General features: G+C 38.1%; 1 protein-coding gene across 3 annotated transcripts in view; it reads left to right on the top strand.

Moving 5' to 3' along the window:
• The window catches only part of NFATC3 (nuclear factor of activated T cells 3), a 135,044-nt gene that overhangs the window by 39,393 nt on the left and 75,369 nt on the right, over positions 1-20,282 (top strand). For all 3 annotated transcript variants that reach the window (XM_059153035.1, XM_059153036.1, XM_059153037.1), the window contains exons 2-3: positions 6,297-7,434; positions 9,414-9,576. In XM_059153035.1, coding sequence (XP_059009018.1) covers positions 6,297-7,434; positions 9,414-9,576 — 1,301 coding nt within the window. The remainder of the gene's footprint in view (positions 1-6,296; positions 7,435-9,413; positions 9,577-20,282) is intronic.

The following is a 20,282-nucleotide window of genomic DNA, read 5'->3' as shown; positions in this document are numbered from 1 at the left end:
GACAGTCCTTTGCTTACAACCCTCCAGTGGTTTCTCATCTCATAATAAAAATCAGTTGTTCTAATGGTCTGTGAAGCCTTACTTTACTAGCCAGTGTCCCTCCACCCCCAGGCCTGACTTTGCCCTCTCGGTTCTTTACCCATTGGCCTTCTTGCTTTTTCTCATAAAACCCCAAAATTCTATGTCTTAAGGACTTTGCACTCAACTATTTCCTCCACCTGTAGTGTTTCCCCCATAGATTTCTGTATAGCTCTGTTCCTCTTATTCTTTTGGTATTTCCTCAGATACTGGAGAAAATCCTTTTCTTACTTAACCCCTTATCTAAATTAACTTTGGTCCTTTTCTCACTTCTATTCCCCTTCCTCTATTTTTCCTTACAATAAGTATTACTACCTGACATGTTACTGGTGTTAACTTTAAAAATAAAGCTGCCAGTTATTTTACCAGCTAAAATGGGAGTATTTGGAGTAGCAGAAAATTGTGATTTGAGACAAGCAAGCTATAGCAAAACCATAGGCAAATCTGAGAAAAGGGAATGGAAAGGATTTTTATGGAGGAAAGTGGGGGAGTTGGGCTGTTTTAATCAAAAAGCCCATTGACGTTAACTGGAGCTCAAAGTATAGAGGCTTTTCTTTGGCTGTTGTGACAGACTGTCATTGGCTGAGCTGTTGCCTGGGGGAGGAGAAAAACTTCTCTTCTCCTTCCTTGGGGTGGTAAACTGGTGTTCACTTGCTTTGTTCATCTCTTCCTGTTTGGGCTGCAATTGAGGAAGACTTGGAGGGTGTGAGAGCTCCCCCTGCTGGCCGCTTGGCTTTATTTATTTATTTATTTATTTATTTATATTTTTTATTTTTAAAATTTATTCCCAGGACCCTGGGATCATGACTTAAGCTGAAGGCAGAGGCTTTAACCCACTGAGCCACCCAGGCGCACCTGGACTCCATTTTTAAAGACGTTTTATTTCATGGTGGCATGGAAGCTCTTTGAGGATGGGAACTTTGTTTACTCTTGTGTTTTCAGTGTCTAGAACATGTCTGTTCTGTAGCAGCTACTCAAAAAATGTTTTTTTAGGGATACCTGGGTGGCTCAGTTGGTTGTTTCTGTCTTGGGCTCAGGTTATGATCCCAGGATCCAGGGATTGAGTCCACATCTGGCCCCTTCCTCAGCACATCCCCTGTTTGTGCTCGCGTTTTATCTCTCCCTGTTTGACAAATTAAAATCCTCAAAAAAGTTTTTTCTTAAATGAACGATCATGTTGCTTCTGGTTTAGGACAAAATACACATATGTGGTTGAAAGTGCACAACACAAAGTTAGCACCCCAAAAGTGGAATGGTAATATAGAAATACATTGATGTATCAGTGACCTTGTTGAACTGATGAAATAACCAGTTCTGGAATTGCCCTATCTTTGGACCTCTTGTTAACATTGGAAAATACCTTCCCTCCCTTCAGCTACATTTAATTGGATTTTGTTTTTTGCAGTCTGGAAACATTATATTTCATACAGAACCATTTTTACTCCTAAATTACATTAAAATTAAAGTAACATCCTGGTTGGAGAAACTAAAGTAAAACTGATACTCATGTCCTTCACATGATGCATATTAAAACAAGTCTTTTGAAACAAATGTCTGTACATAGTAGATGTGCTAAAAATGGGTACCCTGTGATCTAGAAACTCCACCTTTAGGTATTTATTTATTCTTGGAAAGGGATTCAAAAGAAGAGAAAAAGCTGTGTATATAGAGATGTTCAGTGCTATATTATTTATCAAAATAACAGATAGGAAATAGCGATGATCATTGACTCTTGACCTTTTAACACATGGACTTGAAAATTACTTAGCAACTTTTTTTTTTTTTTTTAAAGATTTATTTATTTATTTATTTGACAGAGAGAAATCACAAGTAGGCAGAGAGGCAGGCAGAGAGAGAGAGAGGAGGAAGCAGGCTCCCTGCTGAGCAGAGAGCCCGATGCGGGACTCGATCCCAGGACCCTGAGATCATGACCTGAGCCGAAGGCAACGGCTTAACCACTGAGCCACCCAGGCGCCCACTTAGCAACTTTTTATAAGCCTCAATAAAATATAAAAAACATTGGAAATCAAGGGGTGCCTGGGTGGCTCAGTGGGTTGAGCCTCTGCATTTGGCTCAGGTCATGATCCTAGGGTCCTGGGATTGAGCCCCACATCGAGCTCTCTGGCAGAGAGCCTGCTTCCTCCTCTCTCTCTCTGCCTGCCTCTCTGCCTACTTGTGATTTCTCTCTGTCAAATAAATAAATAAAATCTTAAAAAAAAAAACAAAACACCACTGATAGTCAAGTTGTTTGTTATACAAATCTAGGCTATTAGAAGTCGGTATAATGATTACTCTTTCTTAAGAGGTGGGTAACGACTTGGAAGCAAGACAAAGTGGGGGCTTTTGAGTTTTGTTTTGTTTTTTTAAAGGATGCTTTTACAGGGACACATGAGTGGCTCTGTCAATTAAGTGTCTGTCTTCAGCTCAGGTCATGATCTCAGTGTCCTGCCATGTTGGGCTCCCTGCTCAGTGGGGAGTCTGCTTCTCCCTCCCCCTCTGCCCCTCCCTCCGGCCCCTGTTCATGCTGTCTCTCTCTCAAATAAATAAAGAAAGAAATAAAATCTTTTTTTTTTTTAAAGATACCATTACAAGGTATGTCTCTTTGTGACAATTTGTCAAGCTCTATAGGATGTCTGCACTTCTGTGATGTATCTTGTACTTCAATGAAAGGTTAGGAAAAAAATCTCCAAAATATTTTAATCCACAGCTATGTAAAAAAAAATACCCATGTAGACAAAGACATACATGAAAATGTTAAATATTAGTCAAGTGTTAGGTGATAGCATTTGTTTATGATCTTCTTAGATAAGAAACAACTTTTTAACTTTAAAAAGTTTTTAATTGTGATAAAATATAGATAACATGTTTTCGATTTATATTTTCATAACTGCTTTATTGGGATATAATTCACATACCATACAATTTACACATTTAAAGTGTACCATTCATTGATTTTAGTGTATTTACAGAGTAGGGTAACCATCACCACAGTCAGTATTAGAACATTTTCATTACTCCAGGGCACATCAGTGATTCAGTCAGTTAAATGTCTGCTTTTGGCTTATCATGATCCCAGAGCGCCTTGTTGGGCTCTCTGCTCAGTGGAGAGAGTGTTTCTCCCTCTGCCTCTGCTGCTCCCCCTGCTTGTGCTCTCTCCTCTCTCTCACTCTGTCGAGTAAATAAATAAAATCTTTAAAAAAAAATTTTTCCGGGGACGCCTGGGTGGCTCAGTTGGTTAATAAGCAGCTGCCTTCGGCTCAGGTCATGACCCAGGGTCCTGGGATCGAGTCCCACATCAGGCTCCTTGCTCAGCAGGGAGCCTGCTTCTCCCTCTGCCTCTGCCTGCCATTCTGTCTGCCTGTGCTCGCTCTCTCCCCCACTCTCCCTGATAAATAAATAAAATCTTAAAAAAAAATTTTTTTTCCGTCACGTCAAAAAGAAACCCAATACCCCTTACAAGTGATTCACGATTTTCCCCAAATCTCTCTCTCTCTTTTTTTTTTTAAATTTATTTGCCAGAGAGAGAGAGAGTACACACAAGCATGCAGAGAGGCAGGCAGAGGGCAGCGAGAGAAGCAGGCTCCCTGCTGAGCAAGGAGCCCTGAGCCGAAGGCTGCGGCTTAACCAACTGAGCCACCCAGGCATCCCTTCCCCAAACCTCTTATTATTGTTGTTCAGTTAATTAATTTTTGAATATGGTTGACACACAATGTTACATTAGTTTCGGGTATACAAACAATACCTTATGCTATGCTTACCAAAAGTTTATTTTTTAAAGCTTTTGTCACTGTCAAATATGGATTTTCTTCTTTGGAGCTCTGATCTTCCTACTTATCTTGATTCAGTAAGTGGAGCTGAGAGAGTGGAGTGAGTGGTGTACTTAAAAAGGTGTTACAGGGGTGCCTGGGTGGCTCAGTGGGTTCAAGCCTCTACCTTCGGCTCAGGTCATGATCCCAGGGTCCTGGGATCAAGCCCTACATCAATCTGCGCAGCAGGGAGCCTGCTTCCTCTTCTCTCTCTGCCTGCCTCTCCACCTACTTGTGATCTCTGCCTGTCAAACAAACAAACAAACAATAAATAGGGTGTTATAATTTATTAAGAAATACTTCAGAATTTTAAAAAAGTATGATATATCCACCTTAAATTTTAAAAAGGGAAAGACAAGGTGATTAACATGTAGTGAGTTCTTGCTAAATATTAATTGTTATATTAGGTTGCTTGTTCTGAAATTGCCACGGGTGTATCAATTGATACCCTGATCACCTCTTTACAAAAAAATATTTTGTTTATTCATCTGACAGAAAGAGAGATCACAAGCAGGCAGAGAGGCAGGCAGAGAGAGAGGGAGGAAGCAGGCTCCCTGCTAAGCAGAGAGCCCGACAAGGGGCTCGATCCCAGGACCCTGAGATCATGACCTGAGCCGAAGGCAGAGGCTTTAACCCACTGAGCCACCCAGGTACCCCACCTCTTCATGGTTTTAAAGAAAAAAACTGCCTTAGAAAAACTGCTGAGTTTGTACAGCTATGGAATGGCAGAGCCAGGGTTTAATTAAACACAGGGTTTTTTGTTTTCTTTTGTTTTAATACATGTAAAAACTCTGAATGTGGTAACCAACCACAGATCATCTTTAAAGTTCAAAAATCTAGGACTTACGGAGATAGTTAAATTATGGGATGCCGGTTAATGGCAGCAGCACTAGGAGTCTAAAGATGTGTTATTTTCCAGGGGTACTAATGTACTGAAATAACGTGATATCCTTGAGTACTTTTGAGAAGAGGCTAAAGGTTTGTGCTTCTGTCTACTATCTATGAACAGTTCTGTCTTCGGTTTCCCAGTGATCTCTTTTTGGAGGAAGTGAAGGTGTTAACCAGCACCTTGTGCTAGTGCTTCAAACTTCTGTCTCTGTGAAAAGAATAATAATCACTTCATTCTAAAAGTAAAATTGCAAAATACCCTTTTTGCTGCAAATACTCTCAGTAGGTAATTTGGCAGGACTTGTTGTTTAGGGGTAAATATTCCATCCAGGAAGGGTTGCATTTTAAAAGCTCTGCCCTTACAAGGTTTACTTTAATAATCAATCATAGGTTAAAAGCTGTAATGAGTTATTTTCTAGTTGAGGTAAATTGGATCCAGTGGGATCATTTGGCTCTTATAAACCTGGTCTTCTATGTCCAAAGATATGAATTCTTGATGGTATGATGTTGAAGGAGAAAACTGCTGTTGTTAACCATAAACATTTCTTGGGGAGCCTGGGTGGCTCAGTTGGTTAAGCATCTGACTTCGACTTAGGTCATGATGGAAGGATCCTGGGCTTGAGTCCTGCAGGCTTAGTGCTAAGTGGGGAATCTGCGTGAGATTCTCCTCTACTTCTCCCCTTATTCATGCATGCATGTGTGTGTGTTCTCTCTCAAATTAAAAAAAAAAATTCTTTAATGTATAAAGTTCTGGTACTACTACATGGAAACTGAGGCCTTGGAGAGGTTAAATGATATGACTAAGAGCTCACAGTTAATGGCAAAGGTAGACTAGAATCTGGGTCTCCTGAGTTGAGTCTGCAGTCTTTGTTAATAAACTTAGTGTGTATACTTATTAACTAAAAACATTCCGAAGACTATTCAAATGTTCTATCCCTTAGTCCATTTTAACTTGCAGACCCCAGATGAGGCTGAATTGATAGGATTGTATCATTTTATAATTTCATGAATGTTTTTTAGAATTACGTATATGATTATTTCTTTTATAGAAGCATTTATTTTCAGATGTTTTTCGATTTTCATTTTAGAAAATGTGGAAATAAGGAGGAAATTACACATATACTTACATAAATAAATATGTGATATAAATAATATCTGCAGAAATAACCAAATACATTTTTTTAAAAACCACGTTGGGGCGCCTGACTCATTCAGTAGAGCATGCAACTCTTGATCTCAGGGTTGTAAGTTGAAGTCCCATGTTGGGTGTAGAGATTATGTTAAAAAAAATATATTTTTAAAAGCACACATCGGTGGTGTTGGCAGAGTAGGGATTTGAATATAAACAAAACACACACATCACTCTTTAGTAGAGCTAATGATGTACATTTTATGTCCACTTTTTTCTCTCAAAATTATTATTTACTTTCTCATCTAGTAATTTATACATCTAAATTTTCTAGTTTCTTGTTTTGTTGATTTCTTTTTCTTTTTTCTTTTCTTTTTTTTTTCTTTCCCCCATAGATCTTGAGCCAGATGATTGTGCATCCATTTACATCTTTAATGTAGATCCACCTCCATCTACTTTAAACTCATCTACTTTAAACTTACCACATCATGGATTACCGTCTCACTCTTCTGTTTTGTCACCATCGTTTCAGCTCCAAGGTCACAAAAGCTATGAAGGAACTTGTGAGATTCCTGAATCTAAATACAGCCCATTAGGTGGTCCCAAACCTTTTGAGTGCCCAAGCATTCAGATTACATCCATCTCTCCTAACTGTCATCAAGAAGTAGATGCTCATGAAGATGACCTACATATAAATGACCCAGAAAGGGAGTATTTGGAAAGGCCTTCTAGAGATCATCTCTATCTTCCTCTTGAGCCATCCTACCGGGAGTCTTCCCTTAGTCCTAGTCCTGCCAGCAGTATATCTTCTAGGAGCTGGTTCTCAGATGCATCTTCTTGTGAATCTCTTTCACACATTTATGATGATGTGGATTCAGAGTTGAATGAAGCTGCTGCCCGATTTACTCTCGGATCCCCTCTGACTTCTCCTGGTGGCTCGCCCGGAGGCTGCCCTGGAGAAGATTCCTGGCATCAACAATATGGACTTGGACACTCCTTGTCACCCAGGCAATCTCCTTGCCACTCTCCTAGATCAAGTGTCACTGATGAGAATTGGCTGAGCCCTAGGCCAGCTTCAGGGCCCTCATCAAGGCCTACTTCCCCCTGTGGGAAACGACGGCACTCGAGTGCTGAGGTTTGTTATGCTGGGTCCCTTTCACCCCATCACTCACCTGTTCCTTCTCCTGGTCACTCCCCCAGGGGAAGTGTAACAGAAGATACCTGGCTTAATGCCTCTGTCCAGGGTGGATCAGGCCTTGGCCCTGCACTTTTTCCATTTCAGTACTGTGTAGAGACTGATATCCCTCTGAAAACAAGGAAGACTTCTGAAGATCAAGCTACTGTACTACCAGGAAAATTAGAGCTCTGTTCAGATGACCAAGGGAATTTGTCACCATCCCGGGAGACTTCAATAGATGATGGCCTTGGATCTCAGTATCCTTTAAAGAAAGATTCATCTGGTGACCAATTTCTTTCAGTTCCTTCACCCTTTACCTGGAACAAACCAAAGCCTGGCCATACCCCAATATTTCGGTGAGTTGATGGAAATGGCTGCTGGTCATTTTTCATGCTTATGGGTTATTGGTGGCATGTAATTACATTATCTGTATGGAATGGTTTGACCATTCCCCACCCCACCCCGGTTTGTTTTTGTTTTGTTTTGTTTCAGTGTCTTTTGGACAAATTAATTGAAGTCTGCATGTATTTTCCATTGATTTTTCAAAGGGCTTTTAGATAGGCTAGACTTAGCGTTTTAAAAGCGTGTAGATAATGAATTGTAAATAATAGTAGATTACATTTAAGAATCCCCAGAAAGAATTTTCTTATCTAAAAAAGCTTCTTGTGAAAGGTTGATTATAGTATGAGTTAAATTACTAATAAAACTAATTGCGAATAGGCTTCTTATATTTTTAAGAGCTTAATGTACCAGTGAAATTTGTATAATGGCAAGCTTTTTTCTTTTAATTTTAATTAAATTTTGTCTTTTAATTTTATAAGTGAATTTTTTATTAGTGTAGAGGAATTTTAATATTTCATGTATTCATTTGTCATCTGCCATATGGCTTTTGGATTTTGTGTTATATTTGAAAACCCTACCTAGGCTAAAATAATTAAAAATAAACAAAAATCTAACTTACACATTTCTAAATTTTTTTTTTTACATATTAATTTTACAATATGTGTAAATAACATAATATATAGTAATTGTATTTACATATATGTATTTTTGAATCTTAAGTCTAGCTAAGGCCTGGAGTAGAGAATAGTGTAACAACTTTATTTTCCAAATAACTGATCAGTTACCATAAGCCTATTTTATTTTATAGAATCAATCCAGTCTATAATTGATTAGAAAAGAACTTTTATCATGCACATAGTGGAGTTAGGTTTGTTTACTTTTTTTTTAATGCTTTTTCATTGGTATGAATGTTTATTTCTGGATCCAAATCTTTAGAAAAATAAAATGTGGAATTACGGTATTGAAGACACCTTTTAGCCTATTACACAAGCTGCTTTTGAAAATTGTCTTAATCTTTGTAGGGGTTTGGCTAAGTCTGTGAAACAGTATGGAAACTAGCCGAAAGTTGAAATTGAAACTCAATTTCAGCCTAATAAAAGTTCATACCTTTGTATTTCACAGTAGTTAGTAAAGCTGGGCTGGGGACATTCAAAGAAATGAATGTTGGGAATGACAGCATTTCAGAGGTAGAAGTCCAAATTCACTAGTCATTAAAAAGATATTTTTAATATAAATCATTGTAGTTTTGGGTCCTTTAATATTTGACCAATAGACATATAAGTTATTTCTTTTTTAAATCCCACATTTTCAGTGTTAATATGTCTGAATGAATTTGTATCCCTTTAAGCTGTTTAAATTATCTTATTGATCAAGTGACATTTTCTCTAAAATTGAAGTTTAGAGTGCTGCAGTGATAGGCCTTATAGTTTTTCAGCCAGGTGTGTAGTGAACTTAAATTTGTACCTCACATTGCAGTATACTGCTGACTGTAAGCAGTATTTCAGTGAGACAGGGAAAAGAGCAATAGGGAAAAAGTGGGGAAACAACATATAGAATAGACTAACTTCTGTAGGTACACATCAGGGAGGGAGACCTATGTACTGAGATCCAAGGATCTTTGGATCCTTAGAGAGACACTGATATATATACACATAGATTGACATCATACATTATTTTGTTTTTGTAATTATGTACACATAGTTGAAAAATCAGTTATAGTTTTATAGAATGTTAGAATTTGTCCTTTTAAAAAGAATGCAGGAAGCCAAAAAGTAAATGAAATTGATTTTATTCTTCAGTTCAAGAATGATTTCTTAAGTATCCATCATATCTAACGTTATAACTTATTAAGTGAAGTTTTCTTTTGCATTACTCTGCTTCAGCGATCATAGGAAGAAATAAATTGTTGGTTGCTAGCAAAGAAGTTATTTGAATAATTGCGTGGCAAGAATAGTGTGGTGAAATGCATTTTTTGTGTGTTTTTTGTTTATAGCACATCTTCATTACCTCCACTAGACTGGCCTTTACCAACTCATTTTGGACAGTGTGAACTGAAAATAGAAGTGCAACCTAAAACTCACCATCGAGCCCATTATGAAACTGAAGGTAGTCGAGGAGCAGTAAAAGCATCTACTGGGGGACATCCTGTTGTAAAGGTATGAGTTGGGGCTTCTTTTGGAGATATCTTACATCTGTTGATGATAAAGTCTACTCATTTAGGTACTACTGAGCCCAGAGACAAAAAACTCAAAGCTTGAAAACCTCCATTGAGGTTTTGTGTTCTTGTGGATAATGGCAGCACTTCTGCATTGAGGTGTTTTGTTTTGTTTTCTGTACTGAAAGACAGTTTTTTGATTGCAAACTTACTCTAGCTGGGGAACTCTGGGGAAAGATTGTAGTGGTCAAACAGTTGTTTTTCTCATTAAAACAAAAAACAAAATCACGGCTGTATTAAGCTTTTAAGTGTAATACATGCCCATTTAAAATCCAAGTAATACCAGAAAAGTAGAATAAAGCAATAAATTACCCCAAATCTAAGCCCCTCAGAATGGGGCACTGGGTGGCTCACTTGGTTAAGTGTCTGTCTTTGGTTCAGGTCATGATCCTGAGATCCTGGGATCAAGCCTCGCACTGGCTCTCTGCTGAGAAGTTCCCTGCTTCTCTGTCTGCCTGCTGCTCCCCCCTGCTTGTGCTCTCTATCAAATAAATAAAATCTTTTTTTAAAAAACCCAGAAATAAGTAGTTGTTAATATTTGATTAACATTGTAGATAATTTTCTCTGTATAGTTAGTGAAAGACTGAATGGATGGCTAGAAAATAGAGTGAATTTTTTAAGGATAAGATTATACTGAACATCTTTGTGACTAAAATATTTAACTAATTTTTATCTGAATTTATTAGAAAATAAAACTAACATGAAATCATAAAAATTATATAATAGTTGAGTGTGTGAAATATATCTAATATGTAAATTTTTAGTCATAATAGTTGACTATTACTTTAATTTTATTTGAATGAAACATTTTAAAAATGAAACAGAAGTAAAACTGAGAACTACTAAATCTTAGATATTGCTCTTCATGGTCAAAGGTCCTAAAAAGATCTAAGGTCAAAGATAATATTATTGAGAAACTGAATCATTGTTTAATGGTTTGAATTGATTCCCTGCTTGAAAGATTAGGTGATTGTCTGTCTTAAACTTCTCCTCTACCCACTACCTCCTGAATTTTGTTGCTTATATTATTTTCCTGCTGATGCAGAGCCATCTTCCCATCCTTATACCCTGTCATTCCCCATTGTTTAGCTTTAGTCCTATATTTAGTTGGATACAATAGTTACTACTAATTTTTACTTATTTCACTGTTAGGTGTTTTTGTTTAAGGAGGGCTTTGGATTCTGTGTTTCTTGGATTCTTTCATTTTTGAGAATGTTTGTTGCCTTAAATACTCAAATAGCAGAATGGCTGTGTATAAAAACATTGAGTCACCCATTTTCTTTGTCAGAACTTGTCTTAATGGCATTGTGTATTGTGGAGAAATTAATTATATCTGAGGTGAGCTAGAACAAATGGTAAGAAAAATCAAAGATACAGGAAACGAGGCAAAGAATCATCTCCCTTAATCTAAGTGACATAAACTCTTAGATTAAGAGCGAAATATGACTCTAACAAATGGCAGAATTCCTAAGACAACTGACATAAAGCACTGAATAAATTTAAGATATGCAGCATAATGACTTGACTTACATAAATTACAAATTGATTACCATGATAAATTTAGCTACATTCATCACCTGATATATGAACTGTCATTTCCTGTAAATAAACAGTATTTCATAGTTCTTGACAAACTTTACATTTTGGGGGGGGGTGTTAAAATGACTTGTAGCAGGAAATGTCAGTTATAGAAAGAAATCAGGGGGAGCCTGGGTGCCTTAGTTGATTGAGCATCTGACTCTTGGTTTCGACTTGACTCACAATCTTGGGATCGTGATTTCAAGCCCTGTGCTGGGCTCCATGCTTGGCAGGGAGTCTGCTTGGGATTCTTTCCCTCTCCCTCTCCTCCCATGTGCATGCTCTCTTTCTTTCTCTCTCAAATAAACAAGTAAATCTTTTTATTTTTATTATTTTTTAAAAGATTTTATTTATTTATTTATTTGACAGAGAGAAAAGTCACAAGTAGGCAGAGAGGTGGAAGCAGACTCCCTCCTGAGACGATAGCCCGACATGGGCCTCGATCCCAGGACCCTGAGATCATAACCTAAGCTGAAGGCAGCGGCTTTAACCCACTGAGCTACCCAGGCGCCCAATAAGTAAATCTTTTAAAAAATAAAGAAATCAGATTTGTGGTTATCAGTGACGGAACTGGTTGAAGGTGGTCAGGAGGTACAGACTTCCAGTTATAGTATAAATGAGTACTGAGGATATAGCATACAACATGACTATAGTTAACACTGCTATATGATATATTTGAAATTTGCTGTGAGTATATCCGAAAGCTTTTATCACAAGGAAAAGAACCTTTTGGTTCTCTCTCTCTCAGTTTTGGTAATTATATCAGGTGATGAATGTAGCTAAATTTATCGTGGTAATCAATTTGTAATTTATGTAAGTCAAGTCATTATGTTGCATATCTTAAATTTATTCAGTGCTTTATGTCAGTTGTCTTAGGAATTCTTCTATTTGTTAGAGTCATATTTCGCCCTTAATCTAAGAGTTTATGTCACTTAGATTAAGGGAGATGATTCTTTGCCTCGTTTCCTGTATCTTTGATTTTTCTTACCAAGAAAGAAATTATTTTTTTAAAGGTTTTATTTATTTATTTATTTGACAGAGAGATCACAAGTAGAGAGGCAGGCAGAGAGAAAGGGGGTGGGGAAGCAGGCTCCCTGCTGAGCAGAGAGCCTGATGTAGAGCTCAATCCCAGGACCCTGGGATCATGACCTGAGCCAAAGGCAGAGGCTTAACCCACTGAGCCACCCAGGTGCCCCGAAAGAAATTATTCTCAAGAGCTTAAATGAACAAAATTTTTTTTTTAAGTCCAAGTGATTTGTTTCCACAGTATTCCTTTAATTAAAAACTGGTTCTCTCTCTGGGGCACCTGGGTGGCTCAGTGGGCTAAGTTTCCAACTCTTGATTTCGGCTCAAGTCATGATCTCATGGTGGTGGGATCAACTCCTGTGTCTGGCTTAAATCTCACTCTCTCTTTCTCTCTATTTTTAACTAATTTGCAGCAAAGTAAATCATAATTGTAAGTAACCATCCCTGCAAAAAGTCAAGAAAAAATTTTTCCTTAAGAATGAAAAATACTGGGCGCCTGGGTGGCTCAGTGGGTTAAGCCGCTGCCTTCGGCTCAGGTCATGATCTCAGGGTCCTGGGATCGAGTCCCGCATCGGGCTCTCTGCTCAGCAGGGAGCCCGCTTCCCACTCTCTCTCTCTCTCTGCCTGCCTCTCCGTCTACTTGTGATTTCTCTCTGTCAAATAAATAAATAAAACCTTTAAAAAAAAAAAAAAAAAAAAAAAAAGAATGAAAAATACTACCTTCTGCTCCAGGCCCTTTGGCAGAGACAGAAAAGGTCAGGAGTGCTTACGATCTTTCAGGTCTCAGCTGTGCTAGGGGAAAAAGCACAGCTCCTGAAAATATGATATATACTGGGGTAATGGGAGTGGGCCATAATACATACATGAATACTGTTAACTCTCTTGAGCTAAACTCAACAAGGCCAACCTTTAACTAATTCTGTCCCTGTTTACCCTAATCTCCTCAGGCTATAGACCAAAGTTCTCAAACAACATGGGGGATAAAAGGCTGTAAATTAGTTAGCATTAGTTAGCATTTTCTGTTTTATTTTCTCACTTTATGACTTTTATTCCATTAATTTACTTATTAATTTTATTTATTCTTACTACTCTTCCTGGTGGGTAAAGGTATGGATTAGTTAGCAGTTCTGCCACACAAATCAGAATCTTAATCATCTGTTTTGCATTTCTCAGACTGTCCCTGCTATCACCACAGACATATATATTTTGTTTATTTTGTTAGGTATTGGGGGAAGAAGATTGTGATACTACTACATTCCTTTGTCTTTATCCAGAAGTTCTCTCTTTTTCTAATAATCAGAAGAAAACAAGTATTGCATGATCAGAGCCGGTCATTGCAAATTGGAAATAAAACTGATGCCTGATTCTGTGTACTGTACCACACTCACAGGGTTGTGTGCTTTGTATGGACACTTAATTTGTTTATGCCTATTTCTGAGACCTCATTTTTCCTTCTAACAGAGGAGGCCCTTTTCTGGCAACTAAAATGACATTTTGTAGATATCTCTGCTGTTTTGAGAATTTTGTAATAGGAAAGGAAGACATCATTTGTCATTCCTTATTGGTCTGACTCATCTCACATAAGAGTTGTGTGCTTCGTTCTCAAGGACCCTCCCCACCAAAGGGCCCTGATTTCGCGGTGTATTGGCTTTTTTTTTTTTTTTTGGACATTTTATTGCTGTGTAAGATTGCCACTAAAGTATAAATCTTAACATACACAGCTCAGTGAATTTTTAACACATGCACACACCCATAAAATACCACAAAGGTTAAGATATAGAATATGTTATATTTTTAAAGATTTATTTGAGGAGGGAGGGGCAGAGGGAGACATAAAGAGAGTCTTAAGCAGACTTATACTGAGTGTGGAGCCTAACTTGGGGCTTAGTCCCACCACCGTGAGATTACAACCTGAGCCAAAACCAAAACCAAGAGTAGGACGCCCAACTGACTGCCCACCCAGGAGCCCCAGTTTATGGAATATTTTAAGCACCCAGAAGATTCCCTTGTGTCATTCCTAATTTGTATCCCCCAGCCAAAGGTAATCTTGCTTCTGACGTCTTATCATTATAGATTGGTCTTTTAATTCTTGAATTTCATATAAATTGTATCATACAAGATGTCCTATTTTCAGTCTGGCTTTTTTAAAAAATTTTTTAATTAACATATAATGTATTATTGGCCCCAGGGGTACAGGTCTGAATTGCCAGGTTTATATACTTCACAGCACTAACCATAGCACATACCCTCCCCAATGTCCATAACCCAACCACTCTTTCCCTACCCACCCCTCCCCAGCAACCCTAAGTTTGTTTTGTGAGATTAAGAGTCTCTTATGGTTTGACTCCCTCCCGATCCCATCTTGTTTCATTTATTCTTTTCCTACCTCCCAAACCCCCATGTTGCCTCTCAATTTCCTCATATCAAAGAGATTATATGATAATTGTCTTTCTCTGACTGACTTACTTCGCTAAGCATAATACCTTCTAGTTCCAGCCACATTGCCACAAATGGCAAGATTTCATTTCTTTTGATGGCTGCATAGTATTCCAGTGTGTGTGTGTGTGTGTGTGTGTGTGTGTGTGTGTGCGTGTGTGTGTGTGTGTGTAGTACATCACATCTTCTTTATCTATTCATCTGTTGATGGACATCTAAGTTCTTTCCATTGTTTGACTGTTGTGGACATTGCTTCTATAAACATTTGGGTGCACGTGCCCCCTTTGGATCACTACCTTTGTATCTTTAGGGTAAATACCCAGTAGTGCGATTGCTAGCTCTATTTTCAACTTTTTGAGGAACCTCCATACTGTTTCCCAGAGTGGCTGTACCAGCTTGCATTCTCACCAACAGTGTAGGAGGATTCCCCTTACTCTGCATCCTCACCAGCATCTGTCATTCCCTGACTTGTTAATTTTATCCATTCTGACTGGTGTGAGGTGGTATCTCATTGTGGTTTTGATTTTTATTTCCCTGATGCTAAGTGATGTGGAGCATTTTTTCATATGTCTGTTGACCATCTGGATGTCTTCTTTGCAGAAATGTCTGTTCATGTCCTCTGCCCATTTCTTGATTGGATTATTTGTTCTTTGGGTGTTGAGTTTGATAAGTTCTTTATAGATTTTGCATACTAGCCCTTTATCTGATATGTCATTTGCAAATATCTTCTCCCATTCTCTCAGTTTTCTTTTGGTTTTATTAACTGTTTCCTTTGCTGTGCAAAAGCTTTTGATCTTGATGAAGACCCGGTAGTTTATTTTTGCCCTTGCTTCCCTTGCCTTTGGCGATGTTCCTAGGAAGAAGTTGCTGCGGCTGAGGTCGAAGAGATTGCTGCCTGTGTTCTCCTCAAGGATTTTTTTTTTTTAAGATTTTATTTATTTATTTAAGAGAGAGACAGTGAGAGAGAACATGAGCAAGGAGAAAGTCAGAGGGAGAAGCAGACTCCCCATGGAGCTGGGAGCCTGATATGGGACTCGATCCTGGGACTCCAGGATCATGACCTGAGCCGAAGGTCATCCAACCAACTGAGCCACTCAGGCGCCCCTCCTCAAGGATTTTGATGGATGCCTTTCTCACATTGAGGTCCTTTATCCATTTTGAGTCTATTTTCATGTGTGGTGTAAGGAAATAGTCCAGTTTCATTTTTCTGCATGTGGCTGTCCAATTTCCCCAACACTATTTGTTGAAGAGACTGCCTTTTTTCCGTTGGACATTCTTTCCTGCTTTGTCGAAGATTAGTTGACCATAGAGTTGAGGGTCTATTTCTGGGCTCTGTATTCTGTTCCATTGATCTATGTGTCTGTTTTTGTGAGTCTGGCTTCTTTTATTCAACATTATGACTGTGAGAATCATCCATTGGGTGCGGGGGAGGGTGTTCTTTTTCTTTGCTGTGTAGTATTCCATTGCATGAATTTGCTGTGATTTCTTTATCTGTCATCCTATTCATAGACATTTGGTTTGTGTTCACTTTTGGAGTATTATGAATAAAGTTGCTATGTTATTTTTTCTCTTCCTTTTTTTTTTGCATATCTTTTTAATTTTAATTCCAGTGTAGTTAACATGCAATATTATATTAGTTTCAGGTATACTATACCTTTTTTTTTTTTTTTAAAGATTTTATTTATTTATTTGACAGAGAGAGAAAGCACAAGCAGGGGGAGGGAGAGGGAAAAGCATACTTCCCCAGTGAACAGGGAGCCCAACGTAGGGCTCAATCCCAGGACCTAGAGATCACGTCCTGAGCTGAAGTTGGACGCTTTAACTGACTCAGGTACCCAGGTGGCCCACTTCACCTATCTTCTAATAGACAAAGCCTTCACTTTTTTGGGTATATGTCCAAGAGTGGAATTGCTGGTGTTTCAAAGTACCTGTACCAATTTCTACTCCTAACTAGCCATATATGAAGGTTTCAGTTACTGTACATCCTCACCCATACCAGTTCTTGTTTGCTGGTAATTTTTAACCATTCCAGTAGAGTTCTAGGGGAATCCTAGTGGTTTTAATTTGTGGTTCCTAATGACCAATGATGTTGAACATCTTTTCATGTATTTGTCAGTTATTTGGCTGTCCTCTTTTGTCAGGTGCCTGTTCACATCTCTTGACCAGGTTATTTTTTTTTTTTTAAAGATTTTATTTATCCATTTGACAGACAGAGATCACAAGGAGGCAGAGAGGCAGGCAGAGAGAGAGGAGGAAGCAGGTTTCCTGCTGAGCAGAGAGCCCGATGCAGGGCTCCATCCCAGGACCCTGGGATCATGACCTGAGCCACCCAGGCGCCCCTCTTGACCAGTTTTTGAATTAGCTCTTTTTCTTATTGATTTATAGGAGTTAATATTTTGAATAGAAGTTTTTTGTCAGATATGTGTTACAAATAAAATTTTTTTCTCATATTTTGGTTGCTTTTTCACTTTCTTAGTTGTGTGTTTTGATGAATGAAAGTTTTTAATTTTAGTCAAGTCCAAACTGCTAATCTTTTTTCATGGATAGTGCATTTATTTATTTATTTATTTATTTATTTATTTATGATTGCCCTCTTGATAATGTTGATGCCTCTAGTCCATGAATATGGTCTATCCTTCCATTTATTTAGGTATTATTTAATTCCTCCTTGTAGTGTTTTGTAGTTTTCAAAGTAGAAATCTTCTACATCTTTTGTTATTTCCAGTGTTGAGTGTTTTTCTAGAATACAGAAATGTAATTAATTTTTCATGTTTACTTTATATTTCTTGACCTAATAGTTTATTTTAGCTTCTTTTGGATTTTCTAAGCAGTCAAGTCATCTTTGAGTAATGAGTTTTACTTCTTTCTTCCTAATTTTTATACCTTTTTCCCTCAAAATTTTTATTGTGGTAAAATACACGTAAAATTTACCATCTTAATTATTTTTACACATACAGTTTAGTGTATTAAATACGTTTATAATGTTGTACAACTTTGACTACCATCCATTTCCAGAGCCTTTTTTTTTTTTTTTTTAAGATTATTTATTTATTTATTTATTTGACAGAGAGAGAGAGGATCACAAGTAGGCAGAAGTCGGCAGAGAGGCAAGCAGAGAGAGAGGGAGAAGCAGGTTCCCAGCCGGGTAGGGAGCCCGATGTGGGGCTTGATCCCAAGACCCTGAGATCATGACCTGAGCCGAAGGCAGACGCTTAACCCACTGAGCCACCCAGGTGCCCCATCCAAAGCTCTTTTTATCTTTAAACTGAAATTCTATACCCCATTCTCCCTCCAGGCATTGGAAACCACCATTCTACCTTTTGTCTCTATGATGTTGACAACTCTAAATACCTCATATAAGTAGAATCATACAATATTCATCTTTTTCTGATAGGCTTACTTCAGTTAGCATAATGTCCTCAAGGTTGATCCATGCTGTAACATATATCAGAATTTCCTTCATTTTAGGGCTGCATAAGATATCATTGTATATACAATGTCCCTTTTCCATTTCTTCCACATTTTAGTTACTGTGAATAACATTGGTGTGAACATGGATGTGCACATCTTTTTGAGACCCTGCTTTCAATTCTTTGGGGTATATACCAAGAAATGGAATTGCTGGATCATGCAATAATTCTACTTCTAATTTTTTTAAAGATTTTATTTTATTTTTCAAAGATCTCATTTACTTATTTGATAGAGAGAGAGGCAGTAAAAGAGGGAGCACAAGCAGAGGGAGTGAGAGGGAGAAGCAGTTTCCCCACTGAGCAGGGAGCCTGATGCAGGGCTCGATCTCAGGACCCAGACACTTAATGACTGAGCCACAGACACCCCAAGATTTTATTTGTCAGAAAGAGAGAATGCCTGCATAACCGGGGGGACTGGCAGGGAGAGGGAGAAGCAGGCTCCCTACTAAGCAAGGACCCTAATGTGAAACTCGATCCAAAATTAACCAAAATTAGAAATTGAGTTCTTTAGTTGCATTAACAGCATTTCACGACTTGGTAGGCATGTGGCTAATGACTTAATGACTACATTGTCCTTTTTTTTTCTTTAGGGAAGGAGGGAAGGAGGGGTAGGAGAGATAAAAGGGGCAGAGGGAGAAGGAGAGAGAGAATCTTAAGCAGGCTCCATGACCAGTGCGGAAGCCTGACACACAGCTTGCTTTCACAACCCTGAGATCATGACCTAAGACAAAATTAAGAGTCAGATGCTTAACCAACTGAAACACCCAGGAGCCCCTACATTGTCTTTTAACAAATGATGTTGGAGAATTGGACATCCATAGGCCATCCATTTATTTTTCATTCAGAAAATAAATCTGAACCTAAACATCACATTTTACACAAGAATTGATTCCACGTAAATCAGGAATTTTTTTAAAATGCAGATGTAGAAGATGTTTATCATTGCAGAAAGTTTTGAGCAGTGGTGGTTTGATAGCCAGTGAACAGGAAGAGGTTGAAGATTGCAAATGTAAAGGGGTAGCAAAAGAGAGTTCCTTTTTGGTGATGGAAGAGTTCCTTATCTTGACTGTGACGTTGGTTATGTGAATCTACACATGGGATAAAATTGCATAAAGCTACACATACATTTTATTATACAGTGACAGTTGTATTAAGGCACAGATATTTTGTATTTTTAAAATTTGAGAGTGCTCACACAAGTTGGGGGAGGGGCAGAGGGAGAGAGAAAAACAGACTCCCCACTGGGCATGGCGCCTGGTGCAGGCCAGTCTCAGGACCTGAAGATCGTGACCTGAGCCAAAGACAAACGCTTAAACAGCTGAGCCACCCAGACACCCCAAGGTATAGATATTTTGAATCTTTTCTCAAAAATTATTGAAATTTTAAAAATGAGGATTGTTAGGGCACTTGGGTGACTCAGGTGGGTGGCATCCGACTCTTGCTTTTGCCTTGGGTCATGATCTTACAGTCATGGTATCGAGTCCCACTTTGGGGTCCATACTCTGCACGGAGTCTGCCTGAAGTTTTCATTCTCCTTCTTCTGTCCCTCCCCACTCTCGCTTGCTTTCTATCTCTCTCTGAAGTAAATAAATAAATCTTAAAAAATTAAAATAAAAATACAGAATTTTTTCATATTTAGACTTTCTATTTCATCATACACTGAAATCCTTTCCCTGGTGATGATTTTTTTTTTTTTTTAATGGTGATGATTTTTTTATATGATGTTATATGTACATTTTCACTTTGAGGCAGTTTATATTATGGAAATTTAATTTTGTATTTTTAGTATCTCTGCGATGTGTTCTCATGTTTCTGATATGTTCAGATTCCCTCCCCCCAAGTAATTTAGTAGAACTGATAATAGAATTGCTCTTATTGAAGCTCTTGTTTGTCCTATAGTGACCTTCAGGCTTTAACACTCCAGCTTTAGTTAAATTAAGCAGGCACAGACCTTTGCTATGGAAACGATACAGAAACATAACAAACAGCTTGGCTTAGTTTTTTCTCCAAAGCAGAGGGTGGTCTGAAGAGAGGTATACATATTCTAGATGAAAGTTTTTAGAGAGTAATGTTAGCAGCAATAATTTGTTTATGGCCTGTAACATAATGCTCCTCTGAAAATGAAATGGGAAGGCAG

Source organism: Mustela lutreola, chromosome 16 (assembly GCF_030435805.1).
Source record: "Mustela lutreola isolate mMusLut2 chromosome 16, mMusLut2.pri, whole genome shotgun sequence".
Taxonomy (NCBI): Eukaryota; Metazoa; Chordata; class Mammalia; order Carnivora; family Mustelidae; genus Mustela; species Mustela lutreola.
The sequence above is the reverse complement of the archived record's forward strand: the minus strand, read 5'-3'. Positions and strand labels throughout refer to the sequence as shown.